Source organism: Mesoplodon mirus (genome assembly GCF_964341445.2).
Source record: "Mesoplodon mirus genome assembly, chromosome: 17".
Taxonomy (NCBI): Eukaryota; Metazoa; Chordata; class Mammalia; order Artiodactyla; family Ziphiidae; genus Mesoplodon; species Mesoplodon mirus.
Genome location: NC_138993.1, coordinates 20,550,471 through 20,569,623, shown reverse-complemented (window position 1 = coordinate 20,569,623; position 19,153 = coordinate 20,550,471). Strand labels below are relative to the sequence as shown.

The 19,153-nt window shown below is 37.5% G+C and overlaps 1 protein-coding gene across 1 annotated transcript in view; it reads left to right on the top strand.

Moving 5' to 3' along the window:
• Positions 1 to 429: 429 nt before the first annotated feature.
• Positions 430 to 19,153, top strand: part of LRRC63 (leucine rich repeat containing 63) — a gene marked incomplete at its 3' end in the record, with an annotated part of 41,723 nt that continues 22,999 nt past the window's right edge. Inside the window, exons 1-5 of the mRNA XM_082602355.1 lie at positions 430 to 718; positions 6,918 to 7,595; positions 8,073 to 8,141; positions 11,500 to 11,660; positions 18,323 to 18,421. Of these exons, the coding sequence (XP_082458481.1) occupies positions 634 to 718; positions 6,918 to 7,595; positions 8,073 to 8,141; positions 11,500 to 11,660; positions 18,323 to 18,421 (1,092 nt within the window). The 5' untranslated portion in view covers positions 430 to 633. The remainder of the gene's footprint in view (positions 719 to 6,917; positions 7,596 to 8,072; positions 8,142 to 11,499; positions 11,661 to 18,322; positions 18,422 to 19,153) is intronic.

Here is a 19,153-nt window from a genome sequence, read left to right as displayed (position 1 = left end):
ATTTCCAAAACAGTACTAATTGGGACCGCGATCCTGGAAAATCTCATTATATTGAAGATCATTTTATTTTTGGGTTAAATAGTTATGGCCCAAGTGTAGTGGTTGAAATTTAAAATAAGTCATTATTACAGAAAGGAAACAACTTATTTGTGAAGAGTTAGGTATTGTGGGTGTTCAGAGGCCATGGAAGGACTTCCTCACCTTTTTTACCAAAAACTCTTTCCAAATTTATAAATTGATAATATTTTGGAGGTAGAAAAAAAAATGAGTGTCAGTTCTACTCTTCTGGAAAATCAGTATTTACTAGCTGAAATAACACTGACTGAACTTTTTGCTAACGTGAAATTTTAGAATGATCCTGATTGGTAATAGTATAAGTATTTTTAACTTTTGTATTAATTATAAACCTAAATTTTATTTAGATTCTTTCTAGAAGTTTTACGAAATTATTTTCTTACCCTCTTTTCCTTTTATAGAAATTCTGCTTGGACCCAGTATAGTATTAGTGCAGAACAAGTTTCATTAGGATGTAATCTGCATTCGAATGAATTATTTTTCAGCAACAATTCAAACATATTCAAAAACTTTTCAATTCTCAATCAATAGCTGTGAAAAACAGTGCTTATTAGTAAAATGCAAAACCATCCACAACTTCTTAGAAGGCCCTTACCTCCAAATCTCCCTAAGCCGTCTTTATGCCAGAAGAAAGCCCGTGCAGGTATGTGCATTACTCAGATGTTTAACTTTATTTTTTACAGAAGTTGCTCAACCTGCACAGCTCAGAATCACAATAAGGACACTCACTAAAAACCAGCAACTTACAAATGTTTGTTGTAAGATGGTAACATCCAATTCATTTCTACAAGTACAGTTGATCCTCATCATTTGTGGATTCTGTAGGAGTGAATTTACCTAACTGCTAGAATCTATTTGTAACCCCCCAATCAGTACACTGTACTATATTTTGTCTTTTTAGCTCCAAAATATACCATGAAGAACACTTCGGAGCAGTATATAGAGCTCTTTCTCAGTCCTTTTATAATAGTGAAACTGTGCAGGAGGGGGGTATATATGATAATTCTCGGACACATGCAAGGCATTGAAAACACACATGTTCCCAGCTGAGGTCAAAGAAAGATATGGCTGTGCCTTCTTGTTTTAGCTCTCATACTATAAATAACTGCCCTTTTCCTGGTCTAGTTAGTGCCATGTTTTCTGAATTCTGTACTTTTTGTTGGTGATTTAACCATCTAAAATAGCCCCTAGGTATAGTACAAGAAGGCTGTGATGTGCCTTATGGAGAAAATATATGCCTTAGAGAAGCTTCCTTCAGGCCTGAGTTACAGTGTTGTTGGCTGAGAGTTCAATGTTAATGAATGAACAATCTATATTAAATAAAGTGTCTTTAAATAGAAGCACATATAAAACAAGGTTATGTATTGATTAGCTGCTGATAATGTTGAGACCAGAGGCTTTCAGGAACCTAACCCTGTATTTTCCCAAGAAGTAATGGTTCAGTGTTGGATAGCTCAGTGCTCACTGAGACTACAGAACAGAACTGCCACAAATCATGAGAACTGAGTGTACTTATAAGCACAGTGCTAAGAACTGGAGATATAATAGTGAGCAAAACCAAGTCTGCCAATCCTCTTTCTTAGTTACCCTCTGGTGGGATCCACTGATCATACAACTAAATGTAAAATTACCCGTGATAAGTGCTGTGAAGTAAAGATGAGCCACTTTTATGATTATAACTTTATATAATACCCTTAATCCTCTATTTCTGTATATGGTATTTATTAACTCCTTACTTATAAGCAATGGTAAAATTTGCATATTTCCTCTTTTTCCCCTTTTCAGTCTCCTCTACCCCCTGATTTTAGTTGATTATATTAATTATTTTAGTGTTGACATTTATACTGTTCAAATGTGCCTAGTCTGTAACTTGGTTTACAATGCTAAATCATTACCTTTTGATCCATGGCTATTAAAGATGTGTCAATCAACATACCTATGTTACATCCAATTTCCTCTCTCACTTTCCCTACCAACTTTTGTTATATCATTTTTACATTTCTATAATGGTCTACATTTCTGCATTTACAATCTGTTCTGTAATAATAATACCCGCAGTTATGTAGATATACTGCTCACTACTAGTTCTTTGGTTGTAGTTTTTCCATTTATCTTTTGGTTGAAGTTTATCCTCTAGTACAGAGTTTCTCACTCTTGCTATTTTGGGCTGGATAATTCCTTTTCGTGGGGGGCTTTCCTGCTTTTGACAACATGGAGATTCAATGACCTTAACTATTAGTAATCCTGTGTCTCCAAAGGTTCTTGGCAGAGTGCTCTGCATATAGTAGATGTTCAAAATACTCATTGAATAAATGAATGAATACTTAAAATGACCGAAATATAATTTATAAAAATGAATACTCAAACACTGAAATAAAAACCTGAAATAAATACCTGCAGTTTGCATACAATGCTAAATGCTGTAGGGAATGAATGACACGATTGATCTGGTCCCTGCCTTTCCGGACCTTTCAAGAACTTTAGTTAAACTCTAAAGATGAGATACAGTAAGAACCTTAGATAACAATACAAAGAGCATAGAATTTATGCCCAATTAATGGTACGGACAGTAGTACTTCATAAACGTGAGAAACCCTGGGGCAGGAATGGGGTGTGAACTAAGACTTGAGGAATTAGTGAAAGTGAAATGAAATATGTTTAATTATAGAGGAGACCCGTGTAGTTTTTGATGGCAGAGGAGTCTATTGGAAAAGTGGAATTTTAACATACTAGAAGAAAAAGAAAAGAAATCATGGGGATGGGGAAATGTATCAAACAATAGGGAAGTCTAAATTGAGAAGACAGATATCATCTTCATTGGGCAGATCTCCCTAAGCACCTCTTCTCTCTGTACCCAGTCAGAGTGCTTACCTTTATGGTCCCAGAGCATCCCCCATCTACCCCCTTACTGAGCTCTTCTTCTCTGGTGTGACTGTTCACCTGCCTAGTTTCTACGTTAACTCGTGAGGTCTTTGATGGTAGTAAGGTTTGTGCTGTGTGACTGTACCCTCAGCACTGTGTACAGCTAGCACATGGGAGGCGTTAAATGTGGACTTAAGTAATGAGAGCAGTGAGTATGGGTTGTGTTCATCACGAAGGGTGGATTGCACAAGGTTTAAGGTAGACTTTGGAAAAGGAAAATGATTTAAATTGGTTAGTAAGAGAACGTATCCCACACCGTGTGAGCAACAAAAGAAACTCAGGCCTACCTAAAAAAAGAAGAGTGTCAGAGAAGGATAAGTGATCTCACGTGATCTAATAGGCAAGTCTCTGTTCTAAGCAAGAATAGCAACGATGTACTGGGTGATTATAGCACAAGGATAAATGGAACGAAAGACGGCGGTGTTATAAGGAATGGAGAGAAGAACCGGGGCTATTCTGTTAAAAGATACTTGCCGTTAGGCGGCGTAGTGTTTATTGAAAGTAGACTTAGATTCGCTGTAAGTGTATACTGCAAACTCTAGGGCAACCACTTAAAAAAAATTTATAAGTATAACTGATGTGCTAAGAAAGGAATGAAACTGAAGGAGAGAAACTGACTCATAAAATTCTCACCTAAAACCAGAAAAGACAGAAAAAGAGTGGAAGATTTCAAAAAGACAAAGAAGTGAAACAACTGCAATGAATAGAAAACTTTACAAATGTGGTAGATGTTAAGCCAACAATGTCAGTAATTCGTTAAAACGTGAATGGTCCAAAGTGTGCCAGTTAAATGATAGAAACTGTCGGAGTAGATAAAAGACAAGAGCTAATTATATATTGTCTGCAAGAAACTTCCTTTAAATATAAAAACACAGATAGATTAAATGTAAAGGGATAAAGATACATCATACTAACACTAATCAAAAGAAAGCTGAAAGCGTATATATGTCAATGCTACTCTCTCACTTCGTCCCAGCTTCCCATCCCCCGCCCTCCACCCCTGCCACCGTGTCCTCAAGTCCATTCTCTATGTCTGCGTCTTTATTCCTGTCCTGCCCTTAGGTTCATCAGAACCATTTTTGTTTTTAGATTCCATATATATGTGTTAGCATACAGTAATATCTTTTTCTGACTTCTTCACTCTATATGACAGACTCAAGATCCATCCACCTCACTACAAATAACTCAATTTCATTTCTTTTTATGGCTGAGTAATATTCCATTGTATATATGTGCCACATCTTCTTTATCCATTCATCTGTCGATAGACACTTAGGTTGCTTCCATGTCCTGGCTATTGTACATAGTGCTGCAATGAACATTGTATACATGACTCTTTTTGAATTATGGCTTTCTCAGGGTATATGCCCAGTAGTGGGATTGCTGGGTCACATGGTAGTTCTATTTTTAGTTTTTTAAGGAACCTCCATACTGTTCTCCATAGTGGCTGTACCAATTTACATTCCCACCAACAGTGCAAGAGGGTTCCCTTTTCTCCACACCGCCTCCAGCATTTATTGTTTGTAGATTTTTTGATGGTGGCCATTCTGATTGGTGTGAGGTGATACCTCATTGTGGTTTTGATTTGCATTTCTCTAATGATTAGTGATGTTGAGCATCCTCTCATGTGTTTGTTGGCAATCTGTAAAATAGATAGCTAGTGGGAAGCAGCTGCATAGCACAGGGAGACCAGCTCAGTGCTTTGTGACCTAGATGAGTAGGATAGGGAGGGTGGGAGGGAGACACAAGAGGGAGGGGATATGGTGATATATGTATACGTATAGCTGATTCACTTTGTTATACAGCAGAAACTAACACAACGTTGTAAAGCAATTATACTCCAATAAAGATGTAAAAAAAAAAAACTGGAGTAGCTATGTTCATTGGCTTGTTTTCTTATTGTTGAGTTGAAGAGCTCTTTATTTTGGATGCAAGTCCTTTATCAGATGTGTGTTTTGCAAATAGTTTCTCTCAGTGCATGGCTTGTCTTTTTATTCTTTTAAGAATGTCTTTCACAGAGTAGAAGTTTTAAATTTTAATGAAGTCCAACTTAACCATTTTTTCTTTCACGGATTGTTGTTTTGGTGTCATATCTAAAAAGTCACTCTGAATAGCACAGGGAACTCTATTCAATACTCTGTAATGACCTATATGGGAAAATAATCTAAAAAAACCCACAGTGGATAGATGTGTATGTATAACTGACTCAATTTGCTGTACAGCAGAAACTAACACAACATTGTAAATCAACTATACTCCAATAAAAAAATTAATTAAGAAAAAAAGTCATTGCCACACCTAACATCACCTAGATTTTGCTCATGTTATCGTGTTTTGTTTTAATATGAGAGAGAAAGGAAAGTTGAAGATGGTGGTGTAACCATTTTATGAAATGAGCTAGCTTTGATAAGTTCCATATAAGCAGGAAGCAAACATTATCCTTCTCCTACTACTGCCCTTTAAACTCACATGGCACACATCTCTCTACCAAGGCTTTTCTAGTCACTTTCATCTATTAGCCTTGTCTAATTTTTAGATATTAAACAAGTCCAATCTAAATCAATACTTTCATCTAGCATGCAATTAAACCTTGCCCTTTCTCCCAGCTCAGACTAGGTCTGCTAATTTTTAGACAAGCCAAGGGCAACAGGGGCATGATAAATTCTTCCACCTTGTTCTTTTACTTCTCTTCCCCAACTCATAGTTTCTGGTATCTTCATACGTGTGGCTAGGAGTAGGAAAGAGTTAAGGAGTTAAGAGTGAAGGTGAGAATCAGTTATCAGTCTCTGTACCCCCCGGAAATGCGAGAAGGTAGAGGTCAAGTAGATTCAAGGATTCTCTTGTCTTACACAAGTTGCAACACAGCGATGGGAGGGCCAATACATTTCTGTTACTCTGTAGGTATAAGGGGGTTGGGGGAACCATGGCAGGGAGTGGTGAGATGTTATTTTCTCCTTGCGGCATACACTCCTGTTCTCTGTAGATGGTTCTCTGAGAGTCCCCCTCACTTGGTTTGAGGTCGGGGTAAATCCTCCTCCACCCACCACAAGGAGGGGAAGATCAGGGAAACACATAGCACGCCAATAGCTCGATTCAGAAGAAATCCTCTCTGCGAATGCATATCAACCTCTAGCCATCTCTCATATATAGACAACAGGTGAGAGTTGGGCTTGTTTTGGCCATCTCTTTGCAAATCTTGCCTTAATGAATCTCTTATCTTCTCATCAGAATGTTGAGGTCCTCATCATTTATTGTACTCAACCGAGATGATAGACAAAAATGTTATTTAACATTCTGTCACAGAAGAAAGAGAAAGCACAATTTGATATAGTGAGGTCCCTAAGAATGCAGGCACAGTGCATTTTCTGGACCTAAGAGAGATAAGAATACTTCTGGTTGTAACCTGAGTGAACTCGTGGTACCTTGTAGCCAGTATCAGCATGTTATCATGTTCCAAAGCCATCTTGGTCTGATATCTGGCTTTGAAAAGAAATGTAAATCTTTGCTCAAAGAAGTTTCAAGTGAGGAAGCAATAATGATAAATGATAAATAGCCAAACTTCACTGAGTCATTTTTACCTCTCTATATTGCCAAAGTTTTTAGTGGCAACTGCTCAAAAATCTCCCTTTATGTCCTACTCTTCCTCATCCATTCTGTTCTTCCATGAGTAGCTGCCTACTCTTTCTAAATCTAATACAATTTGGCCTTCCTGATTCTCCAATTGTTCATGTAAACTTTATCCCAGTAAGATAAGCAAAAGTCCTGATAGCTGAGTGAGTGTATACAGAAACGTTTCTATAAGGTGAGAGAGGGTGAATTGATAAAGAAAAGCTATGAATGCTGAGACATTAATGGTTCTGCCCCTGACACCTTGATAAACATAATCTAATCCTGCTTTATTTTGTCTTTTTCTGGTTTAGGAAAGACTGGTGAAACTGAGCTACCACGTGTACGGTTCATTCCAGATAAAACCGCTTCATTTGAAAGAGATAAAACTAGTTTTCCTGATGTTCCAAGAGATCAGTCACAACCCTCTGTTAATATTCAAAATCTCTTTCTTGATCATCGTGTACAAAAAAGAGTGACTACTATTTCAACAACCAAAAAATCTTCTAAGCATGTCTATTGGCACATTCCAGAGACTGCTACTGGTTCCATATTTTTTCCCAAGTGTCGTTCAGCTTCAAGTCGAGTTTTTGGGAAAGAAACAAGAAAGATGGAAAGTTCCAGAAAATCAGAAGAGCCATTAAAAATAACCAATATTTATGCTAACATTTTAAAAGAGATTCTGATTCTCTCCTCAGAGTTCTCCAAACTACCAAGTGCCCCTTCTTCAGTGCCCACTCCCAAACTCAAGGAAGTTCATTCTGACCAGTTTTTACAAAAGAGCAGTACCTACACTTTTAAGCAGCCCCTGTTACGTTTAAGTGCAACAGTGCCAATCCCTGTACCGAGGACTATACCTGTTAAAGCTGAAAGTCAGCAGTCTGACCGTTTACAATGTCGTATGGTGACACTAAATATTAATGATTTTCCAGGTCCCATTTTCATACCAACGCCAGTTTTACCAAGGAAACCTCTAAGACAGTCTGTGATAGGTAAATCCAGTCTGAACATGGTCTGTAATAATGGGGTCAAGTAGAGCAAAAGGGAGAGAAGGCATCCAAGCATATGGTGGTTCCCCCTTGGGTCTGCAGAATGGGATGGTGGGATCCCTTTTCACCTGTACATTTAATATATGGGGCAGAATGCAGTAGCAGAAATCCTGACCTTGCAGGTCTGCCAAGGGCAAACTGGGAACTCCACCCAGATGGTGGTGATGGGAACCAGATAAAGCAGTTCAAAGGATCAGAAAAGCTCATATAAAGGAGCAGTATGAATGAACAGTCATCTGTAAGGTGGTCTAGATGAACTCTAGAAGCAGAATGCCAGTGCTCATGGATGCCTTCATGGGCACTTTTCCATGGATAACCTCAATTCATTAAAAGATGAACAATTATAATGAAGTCATAATACCCTCAACATGAATTTTCACACGAATTTAAACATTATCCTATTTTTAATTTTTTTCCTAGAAAGTCGTGTAACAGAATATGAACATGTAGAAAGTGTCCCAAAGCAAAGCATGCTGAGCGTATGTGAAGGTAAATGCTAGGTTTATATCATTCTTTTAAAAATTGTATATATGATCTCTCCAATAAGTATTTGTGATTGTGTGTTTGTGTATGTGTGTGATTTACACATATGTCCCACCTCATTTTCCATTCCTTAAGCTATTTACTCAGCAACTATTTTTAGAGTGTTGACTATAAACCCAACTTTGTACTGATATTGGGAACATAAAAGACGGAGTATTCTTTCTTTCCTTTTCTTTTTTTTTTTTTTTTTTTTTTTTTTTTTTTTGCAGTACGCGGGTTTCTCACTGCTGTGGCCTCTCCCGTTGCGGAGCACAGGCTCTGGACACGCAGGCTCAGCGGCCGTGGCTCACGAGCCTAGCCGCTCCGCAGCATGTGGGATCTTCCTGGACTGGGCACGAACCCGTGTCCCCTGCATCTGCAGGCGGACTCTCAACCACTGCGCCACCAGGGAAGCCCAAGATGGAGTATTCTTAATCTGGATGGGGAAGATAGACGTGCAGTCATGACAGTTAACTGCTTGCCATGTGCCAGCACTGTTTTAAGTGCTTTGACCTTAGTTACCTAGCAGAAACAAATGAAAAATCATCTTTAAAGAAAGATTACATCATGCTACGTCTCACACTATTTCTATAAACAATTTCACAAATACAGTGTGTAGTAAACAATTCACAATTATCAGGTACACAAAGAAAAACAAAATGAAAGAAAACTAGCAGAAATAGTAAGCAGTAGAAACATACCCACAGGAGTTCCAGCTATTAGAATGATCAGATTCAGATTTTTAAATAACCTAATGACTTTTGCTTCTAGCCAGGATTGAGTAGCTTGTATTGGACAAACCCTCCCACCAAAATCAGTTATTAAAGCTGCCCACAAATATATAAAATAACCATTGAAGTTACTGGAGAGTAACCCTTGCAAGCATGACTTGAGTGGTTACCATCTTTGAAATAAGCTGAATTAGCTGTACATTTACCTTGGCTTTTGCTTGAGGGGATTTGTGGTGTTGGAGAACAGGGCACAGGTAGAAAGAAGGTGATAGTTTTGCTGGATTGAGGAGATAGCAGTCAGACTTCAGAGTTGACAAGATAGCTGGGATAGTGGGGTAATATATCAGAGAGGAGAGAACTGAATTCAAATATCTGCATACAAACTCCCTTAAGAGTGTTGGCTGATTTCTAAGCTGGGCATGTACAGCACAATACGCTAAGAAACACAGCAGAGAACATCAGCTGAGATGCTAAGGAAGTGAGCCTAGATTTTGACAGTTGCACAGAAGACAATTATTGGAGTTCAAGCTCTGCTGAAATGAAAGGGCCTTGGTAAACACACTGGGCTTTCAGTTGCCGACCCAGAAGACCTATGCCTTGGGAATAAGAATGATGCTCTAGGAGAAAGGACAAAACCAAAATACATTATCCCCTACAAAACTCAAAACCAATCCTTGATAAATTGAAGTGGTATTTCCTGCCTAGTCGAAGAAAACCTAACACTTATTAGAGACAGATAATATTATCCAGACCCTTTAAATTTTTCATTCACAATGTCCAGCATTAAACTTAAAAATCACAAGGCATCCTAAAAACAGGATAAAAGGTCTGGAAACCAGTAGAAAGAGGCAAAAGAAAGAGACCCATAGGATCAGATATTGGAGTTTTCAAACAAGGATTTTAAAATAACTATGATTACTATGTTGAAGAAAATAAAAAGTTGAAGAATTTTATCAGAGAACTGGAATTTCTGTTTTTAAAAATTAGAGTCATATAAAATTTGAGAACAGAAAAAGTAATATAACAAATTAATGATTCACAGATGTGTTTAGTAGGAGATTATACACAGAACACTCCAGCCATAAAACTTTCTTTTTTCCCCAGTTGTATTGATACAATTCACATGCAACTCTGTATAAAGTTAAGGTATACAACATAATGACTTGATACATGAATATACAGTATGGTGAAATGATTACCACAATAAATTCAGTTAATTCCCATCACCTGACAACTTTTTCTTGTGACAAGAAATTTTAAGCTTCACTCTCTCAGAAACTTTCAAATATACACTGTAGTATCATTAACTACAGCAGCCATAAGACTTTCTGAGCACAATACCCTTCCAGCAGTTCCCTATCCCTGTCTGTGACATAAATTAACCACTGGGTCTCCTCCACATCATAGGCCTAAACAAGTCGTGTTACCATTTCTGACTTAGGGAGTTTATTCCACTCTGGTGTTTCCCTCTTTGAAAAGTTCCCAGGTAAGTTTAAGCATCCTGAGATCCTTCAGAGATCTGTCAGGGAATTTCTAACTACCTCTGCACCTCCATCTCCCTCCTTTTCACTCAAAAATCAACTGCTTGAGCTTAGCCCCTAAGTGTGGGTGGGCAGGAAGCAGGCCACAGACTTAATTCTTAACTCTTTCTCCATTCCTCTTGCTCCATTCCCTCCCACAAGACAAGGAATCTCCATATCACATCATACATCTTTCTTCATTCTGTGGTTAACTTTCACATCGATTGACCTGAAATGGGCACAAAGGCCTATTTTAGAAATTAACAACTGAACATTGTCTTCTTTGGTCTAGGATGCCTCATTTCTTCTCACTGAAGCAATGGTATAAGAATTACTGAGATGATAAAATATGTTGCAGCAAGTAATACAGCAAGAATGGCTGGGAGTGTAAAATATATTTCAAAATATTTTCCTGCCACACCTGGGTGTGTGCTTGAACAGGCCATTTTTGACAAAAGGTGAAACCCACAAGGGTTGTGATAAAGTAAATGTAGGTGGTCGCTGTTTGGCTACTCCTGAGTTGTCTTTCCACCCCCCTTTTTCTTGTGTGAGGTCTTTAAACTGAAAGAAGAGCTTAGTTACACAGGGTATTTGAATCATGCATCAATGTGATATTAAGGCCAAAAGCAAGATTTCTCCTTGGGATGTGATCTCTATCTGAGATATGCTTGTATGATGTCCTTTATTCACATTGTGAAGCAAGAAGTTATTTATGTAATTCATCATAAAATGTTTTTACATATAGCACAAGACTCAGACTGATGGAATCTAAATTATTGAGGTAGAAATCTACAAGCTTATGGTTTTCTTTTGGAAAGAAAAGTTTGCTATCTAATATTAGTCTGCTATCTAATATTAAAATGTTTGGCCAACAGAACCAACTGAGGTTGGGTGGATGGAGGTTATGGGGAATCTCCAACATGAGGTTGGGTGGGTGAAAGTTATGGGGAATCTCTTCCAAAGGAGGCATCCAGGTAACCTATTTATGATGACTTACTGTTATCATAACATGAATACCTTTTAACTTTCACTCTAAGTGATGACACATTTACATTTCCTATCTTGTTTTTTTAGGTAGCATTAAATCTAGAAAAATCAAAACCTCAGTGGCACATATCGTACATGGTGAAGGTTTTAAGACTGTTGTGGCAACATGCTATGAAACAGTAACAGCCATGACCAAGCTGGCCATAGTAAACTGTCAAATTCATGGAAGAAATGCACTTAATCTTAAGGTATACTACATCTTCTCAATGGCAATTTCCTGTTGTATTATTGGTCATTTTTGTTTTAGGTTTCCTAACTTAGGTTATTCTCCATGGTATTGAAGGAACAACATAAAATGGTGGTGGTTGGGGGAGTGATGGAGTTGTATAGTAACAAAACTTTTGTGTGCTACTGAAGTTAACTTGGTATCAATCCAAACTAGATGTTTTAAATTTAGGATGCCGAACGTAATCTTCATGGTAACCACTCCTAAGAAACTATCTTAAAAACGTACACAAAGGGAATGAGAAAGGAATCAACATGACAGATTACAAAAAAATTAATTAAACACCAAGGAGGCAGTAATGTAGTAAACGTGGAATAACAACAATGACAAAAATTCCAGAAAAGGCAAAACTACGGTGACAGTAAATATATCAGTGGTTGTAAGGGATTTTGGAGGGAGGGAGGGAAGGATGGATAGGAGGAGCACAGGGGATTTTTAGGGCAGTGAAATTATTCTGTATGATACTGTCATAATGGATACATCTCATTATACATCTGTCAAGACCCATAGAATATAAAACAAAAAGTCTGGACTCTAACATAAATTACGGATTTATGTTGATAATGATGTGCTAATGTGAGTCCATGGATTGTGACAAATATACTGGTTTGTGAGATGTGGATGTCGGGAGATGTACTGGGTATGTGTGGGGAAGGGGTATGTGGAAAAGAAAGATCTCAAATCAGTAACCTGACTTTGCACTTTAAGGAACTTGAATAAAAGAGCAAACTACACCCAAAATTAGCAGAAAGAAGGAAATAAAGATTAGAACAGAGATAAATGAAACAGAGGATAGAAAAGCAATAGAAAGAATCAGTGAAACCAAAGTTAGTTCTTTGAAAAGATTCACAAAGTTGACCTTTGCCTAGACTAAGAAAAAAAAGAGAGAAGGTACAAATAAATAAAATCAGAAATGAAAATGGAAACATTACTACTGGCTTCACAGAAGCAGAAAGGATTATAAGAGAATACTATGAACAACTGCATGCCCAAATTAAATATCCTAGATGAAATGAAACATTTTCTAGAAAAACGTAAATTACCAAAACTGACTCAACAACAAACAGAAATTTGAGCAGACCTATAAAAAGTAAAGTGATTGAATAAATAATCAAAACCTCCCAACAAAGAACAGTGCAGGACCAGATAGCTTCATGGGTGAATTCTGCTAATCGTTTAAAGAAAAAGGAACATACATACTTCTCTAAATCTTCCAGAAAGTAAAAGAGGAAGGAACACCACCCAATTCCACTGTTGTGCTGGTGGGGGGGGGGAATCCCACATCACCCAACAGTTCTGGGACACCAGCTGGGTGTCCTACAATTCAACTCAATTCTGACACTATCTACCCAGAGATAACATCAGATTCCACAGGTAAAGTGCTCAGTCCCATAAGACTGCTCTACACTTCAGACGCCAATCACAAGCCCAGGTGGTTACCTGTGATTCTGACCAACCAGCTACAGACTGGAGGTTCCAAGGACCCCCTCCAACTCAGGATGCCAATCACAAGTTGTTACCTATAGTTCTGATCGACTGGCTATAAATCAGAAATTCCCACGACCCCTCCTGATTAATTCGCTAGAGTGGCTCACAGAACTCAGGAAAGCTATTTACTTACTTGATTACTGGTTTATTACAAAGGATATTAAGGGATGTGAATCAACAGTTATATGAAGAAAAACATAGGACATGGTATGAGGAAAGGGTGTGGAGATCCCACACCCTCTCCAGGTGCTACTCTCCCCAAATCTCCACATGTTCACTGACCTGGAAGCTCTCCAAATCCTGTCCTTCTGGTTTTCATGGAGGTTTCATTAATAGTATAATTGATTAAATCATTGGCCACTGCTGATTGAGCTCAGTCTTCAATCCCTTTCCCTCTTCAGAGGTGAGGGGATTGAAAGTTCCAACCTTCTAATCACATGGTTGGCTCTTCTGACACCCAGCCCCTTTCAAAAGTCACCTCACCAACATAAATCCAGTTGTGGTGGAAAGGGGGTTGTTACGAATAACAAGACACCCATTTCACCTTTATGGTTCTGAAGCAATTTCAGGAACTGAAGATAAGAGAATAAATATTATGACAAAAGATGCTCCCATTGCTCTTATTGTTCAGGAAATTCCAAGGGTTTTGGGAGCTCGTAGCGAGGAACCATGGATAAAGTCCAACTATATATGAGAAATATATTTTGGTCATTCAGATGACCAAATATATTTTTTAACAAGTAAAAATATCAACAACATATAACACATTTTATGCTATCAGTATAACCCAGATATCAAGGGAAGATAAAGACACCACAAGAAAACTACAGATCAATATCCTTTGTTAATTAATTAATAAAATTGCTAAATCCATGATATGATTAAGAAAAAAAGAAACTCTAAATACCAAATTCAAAATTTAAAAAGGGGAAATCACATTTCCTACAGACATTAAAATAGAAAATAATGAAATAATAAGAACAACATTTTCCCAATAAATGCAACAACTGTGATGAAACGGAAAATTTTTTTGAAAAATACAACTTGCTGAAACAGGCGCAACAAGGACTAGAACATCAGAATAGTCTTGCACCTGTAAAAACCTAATTGAAATTTTAATTAAGAGCCTTCACACAGAGAAAGCTCCAGGCACAAACAGCCTCACTGGTGATTCTATCAAACAATGAAGAAGGAAATAATATCAGTTTAGGCTAACTCCTTCAGAAATCAGACGAGGAAGAACACTTGCTAACTCATGTTTTGATGCCTGTGTAACTCCCCTACTATCTCTTCAGATATTGCTCCTGTCTCATTCCTTTTGTCCTCTTCTTATCAGACTCCAGCTGCATGTATCTTAGGCCTTTTCATCCTGTCCTATATATCCCTTACTCTCTTCCTGTATCCCTTTTACTCTCTGTGCTTTATTCTGAGCATTTTCTTCTTACCTAAATTCTGGTTCATTCATTCTCTTTTCAGCTTTGTGAAATCTGCTGTTAAACCCTTTATCAAGTCCTTAATTTTGGTTGTTTTATTTTATAATCTAATTTCTTTGAACTTTAAATTCTTTATCTTATAATTTGATTTTTCGAGCCTATTAACCACAGTTAACTTTTTTTTTAACACATCTGATGTATCCAAAAATTTTTGATTGCATGACAGATGTTGTGTAGAAATAATTTGAGGCCCTAGATAATGTTATCTTCTTCCAAAAATTTTTTATGGTTGCTTCTGACAGGCAAAGAGGCTAGCGGATATTCATCTTAATCTAGTCAAAATCAGCTGGTTTAATGCTGGACTTTAATTTTTGTAGAGATTTCCTGTTGAACTTCTTTCCTAAGGCTGCAGCCTTTTAGCCACCTCATATCAAGTCTGAAGTCCCTTCTCCTTGGGAAGCCCTGAATTCCAAATTTTGTCTCCCTAGCCCTGTGAGACTGGCTATAGTTTGCCACCACAGCTTTGGATTAGGCAAATGACTTTTGGAGAAAAATAGTGTTGAATGCTGTGTTTAACACCCTGAGATTCCCTTCTCTCTGGAATTTTGGCTTCTTAAGACCTAGCTACTTTAGTCATTCCCCAAGTCTTTGTTGTGTTGTGTTTGTTTCCCTTTTTGGTTTTGGTTGAAGGGCTGGTTTGAAACAAGGCTGTTGCCCATTAGTGTAAGTGAAAAAAACAGATTATCTGGTTTAGAAGCGAATTACTTTATTTTTTTATAAATTTATTTATTTTATTTATTTATTTTTGGCTGTATTGGGTCTTCACTGCTGCACACAGGCTTTCTCTAGTTGCAGCGAGCAGGGCCTACTCTTCGTTGCAGTGCATGGGCTTCTCATTGTGGTGGCTTCTCTTGTTGCAGAACATAGGCTCTAGGCGCACAGGCTTCAGTATTTGGTGCATGGGCTCAGTAGTTGTGGCTCGTGGGCTCCAGAGTGTAGGCTCAGTAGTTGTGGTACACGGGCTTAGTTGCTCTGCGGCATGTGGGATCTTCCCGGATCAGGGCTTGAACCTGTGTCCCCTGCATTGGCAGGTGGATTCTTAGCCACTGCGCCACCAGGGGAGTCCCAAAGTGAATTATTTTAAATCAGAGGTTGGCAAGGTTCTTCTGTAAAGGGACAGATAAGTAAAAAAAATTTTTTTTCCTTTTTTGCGGTACGCGGGCCTCTCACTGTTGTGGCCTCTCCCATTGCGGAGCACAGGCTCCGGACGTGCAGGCTCAGTGGCCATGGCTCACAGGCCCAGCCACTCCGTGGCATGTGGGATCTTCCCGGACCACGGCACGAACCCGTGTCCCCTGCATCGGCAGGCGGACTCTCTGGGCTTGCCACCAGGGAAGCCCAGATAAGTAAAATTTTAGACTTTGAAGTCTACATGGTCTCTGTCACAACTACTCAACTCTGTTGTGTAGTACAAAAACAGCTGTATTACAACACCCAAACTTAGAGCGTGGCTGTGTTCCAATAAAACTTTATTTATAGAAACAGGTGGCAGACTGTAGCTCACTGATTCCTGCTTTAAATTGAGGAAGAGTATATCTTCTAAAGAGTTAAATGGAGCTAGTCAAGAGAAACATCTACTTACACAGTCATCAATATTATTTTAAAAGAATATTTGACTCCAGAGTAGAATCCTGAGCTCTGTGGGGGTGATATAAAAGAAGTAAAAGTCATAATTTCTAATCTGTCTCATGGACTTATTAAGGAAACAGATTTTACATGAATAGAATTTACACAAAACAAATGTACTGATTAATTTAATACAGACTCAGTGCATCAATGCTTAAAGGTTGCTAGAGCAATTCAAGAGATTGAGAAAGCCTCCACTTCTTTGGTGTTGTTTAATTCTTTACATCCTTATCATGGTAACTGCAGCAAACAGGTTTTACGATGGGATGGTAAAAGAGAGATCCAGTGTACCCATGCTGGGCAGACCTCATAGTATATCCACAGTGAAGGTCCCTGGGATTCCATGAGGCAATAAGAAGGTCCTGGATAGTCGCTCATTCAGCCAATATTTATTGATAACCCACTATGTACCCAGTGGTAAACTATGTATCTCATTATGTATCAGTGTGCAAAACAGAAAAAAACATACTTATTTCATGGAGCTTATACTTTAGTGGGATGAGATCATACATACATACATACATTTATATACAGTCTGTCCTCTGGTGATAAGAGTTATGAAGAAAAATAAAGCAAGTGGAGGGGACAGAGAGCCATCAATGGGGCACTGGTTTGAGAGGTTGCTATTTGTGATAGGATGTGATGACTTATGAGCAGACAGCTGCCTATAAGCATCCTGTGAATGAAGTGAGAAGTTATTTCATGGGAATAGATGGGGGAAGAGCTTTCCAGGCAGAAGAAAATGTAAAGGCACTAGTTATCTGAGCACACTTAGTGGAATGATTACAAACTGTGACAGACACTTTCCTGCTACATAATTTAGTGTACTACTAGTTATGCCGAGAAGAGATGAATGTTTAGTGACAGGAAGAAAGAACACCTACTCTTCTATAGGTGTATATGTCTACCAACATCTAGACATTTACAAATATTGATACTTTAATAAGAGGTCAGTCTTGAAACCAGTACGGTCAATTCTAAGATTCTTTAGCCATGAACCTTATCTCTCTCATACAGTGCATGCCATAACCTAATGCACTGGTAGCAATGCCTCCCTTCACTATAAGCTGAGGTTTGATCCTTCAGCATTAGAGTTCCTTGGTTCATTCAGTTGAACACTACTGATGCTATGATCCTTAAGAAACAAATGTACCAACTTTCCTGGAACATTAAAGATACTGGGGGCACTAAGCATGTCTTGGTCAATTTGGGCTGCTATGACAAAATGCCATAGAGTGGCTTAAACAACGGACATTTACTTCTCACAGTTCTGGTGGCTGGGAAGTCTGACATTGAGGTGTCAGCCAATTTGGTTCCTGGTGAGCAGTCTCTTTTTCACAGCTGACTTTTTGCTGTATCCTCACATGCGGAGAGAAAGAGATCTCTGGTCCACTGTTCTTCTTATAAGGACACCGATTCCATCATGAGGGCTCCATCCTTAAGACCTCATCTAACCCCAAATTACTTCCCACAGACTTCACTTCTAAATGCCATCATGTTGGGGATTAGAGCTTCAACAAATGAATTTTGGGGGAACACGAACATTTAGTCCATAACAAAGGCATATGTTTTCCTCAATCAGAAATTGGCATATTTAAGCAAGAAATTTTAAGATGTTAGATTAATAGAAAGATAACAGAGAAATAGAAGTAGAAACATGAAAAAAAGAGGAGGTAAAGAGAATTAAATATAAAATATACTGAATTACTTATTTCAGCATGTAGTGGACAGTCAATAAATGTTTGCTTGTTATTAACTGAAATAATGCCTTTCACACATGTAACACTATATTTATTACATATGTAAATACTTAGTTTTTCTATTTTGTTTCTTTACATATTTAAGAAATTATTATCATGAAAGACTAAAATAAATGAGTGGAAGATTATTATAGGCTTGTTATTAGGTCAAATATTGTCATTTAGATTATGTGCTCATTTTTTTAAACACTTGCACAAAATATTTTGTGCATGGTAAATAATTAATTCTTATCTCTTTTTTTGTCACTTTCTTTTAGGGCTTTTTTCTCCTGAATTGTCCAGACCTAACACCTTTGGCTTTCCAATTGATATATCTTAATTTATCATATAATAACATCTGTTACTTTCCCACAGAAGTGAGTCCATTTTTATTACTGTATATATTATCATAATTTCTTATTATTAATAATAATTATAATTTTAAAATAAACACTTATGATACCCTGGAGTTACTATAAATAAATATATTTTGGGTTGCATCCTAAAAGGCTTATTTTTGGAAGTACCAAAATTATAGTACATTTTTCTTAGCAAGTCCCATGACACAATCCTCAAAGACTGTGTTATGGTCAGGCTCTCAAATATGTTCTCATAATTGTACAATGTATATAAAATTATTTATTTTTCTGATTCTGAATAAAACCTAAGATATACTTTATCCATGTTAATTGGAAGCTTTAAAGGCAATGTTTAGTGACAAGGTAATATGATGTTGTAACAAGCTTTAATTACACTAGGCTGAAATAGGATATTCTGCTTAATAAAACATACCAAGGATAATCAGATATTGGATGAGATGATTCAATGTCATTATATAAAGAAGTCATTATAAGTAATTAGGACAGATTATGTTTTCAGTGTCTTTAGTCATTGTTTCATTGGTCACGGGGTGTTTTGTTGTTTTGTGCATTGATTTCCAGAGTATTAACTTTTAGTGAATTGATTTCTAGCAAATTGACTTGCTTTCTATTTCAAACATGTAGTATTGGAAACATATTTTCCATAATTTCTATAATATTGTGTTTTTATTTTCACTAGAAGAGTTATTTGTTCTTTTCTAGTATATCACACTAGTTTTATTAATTTGA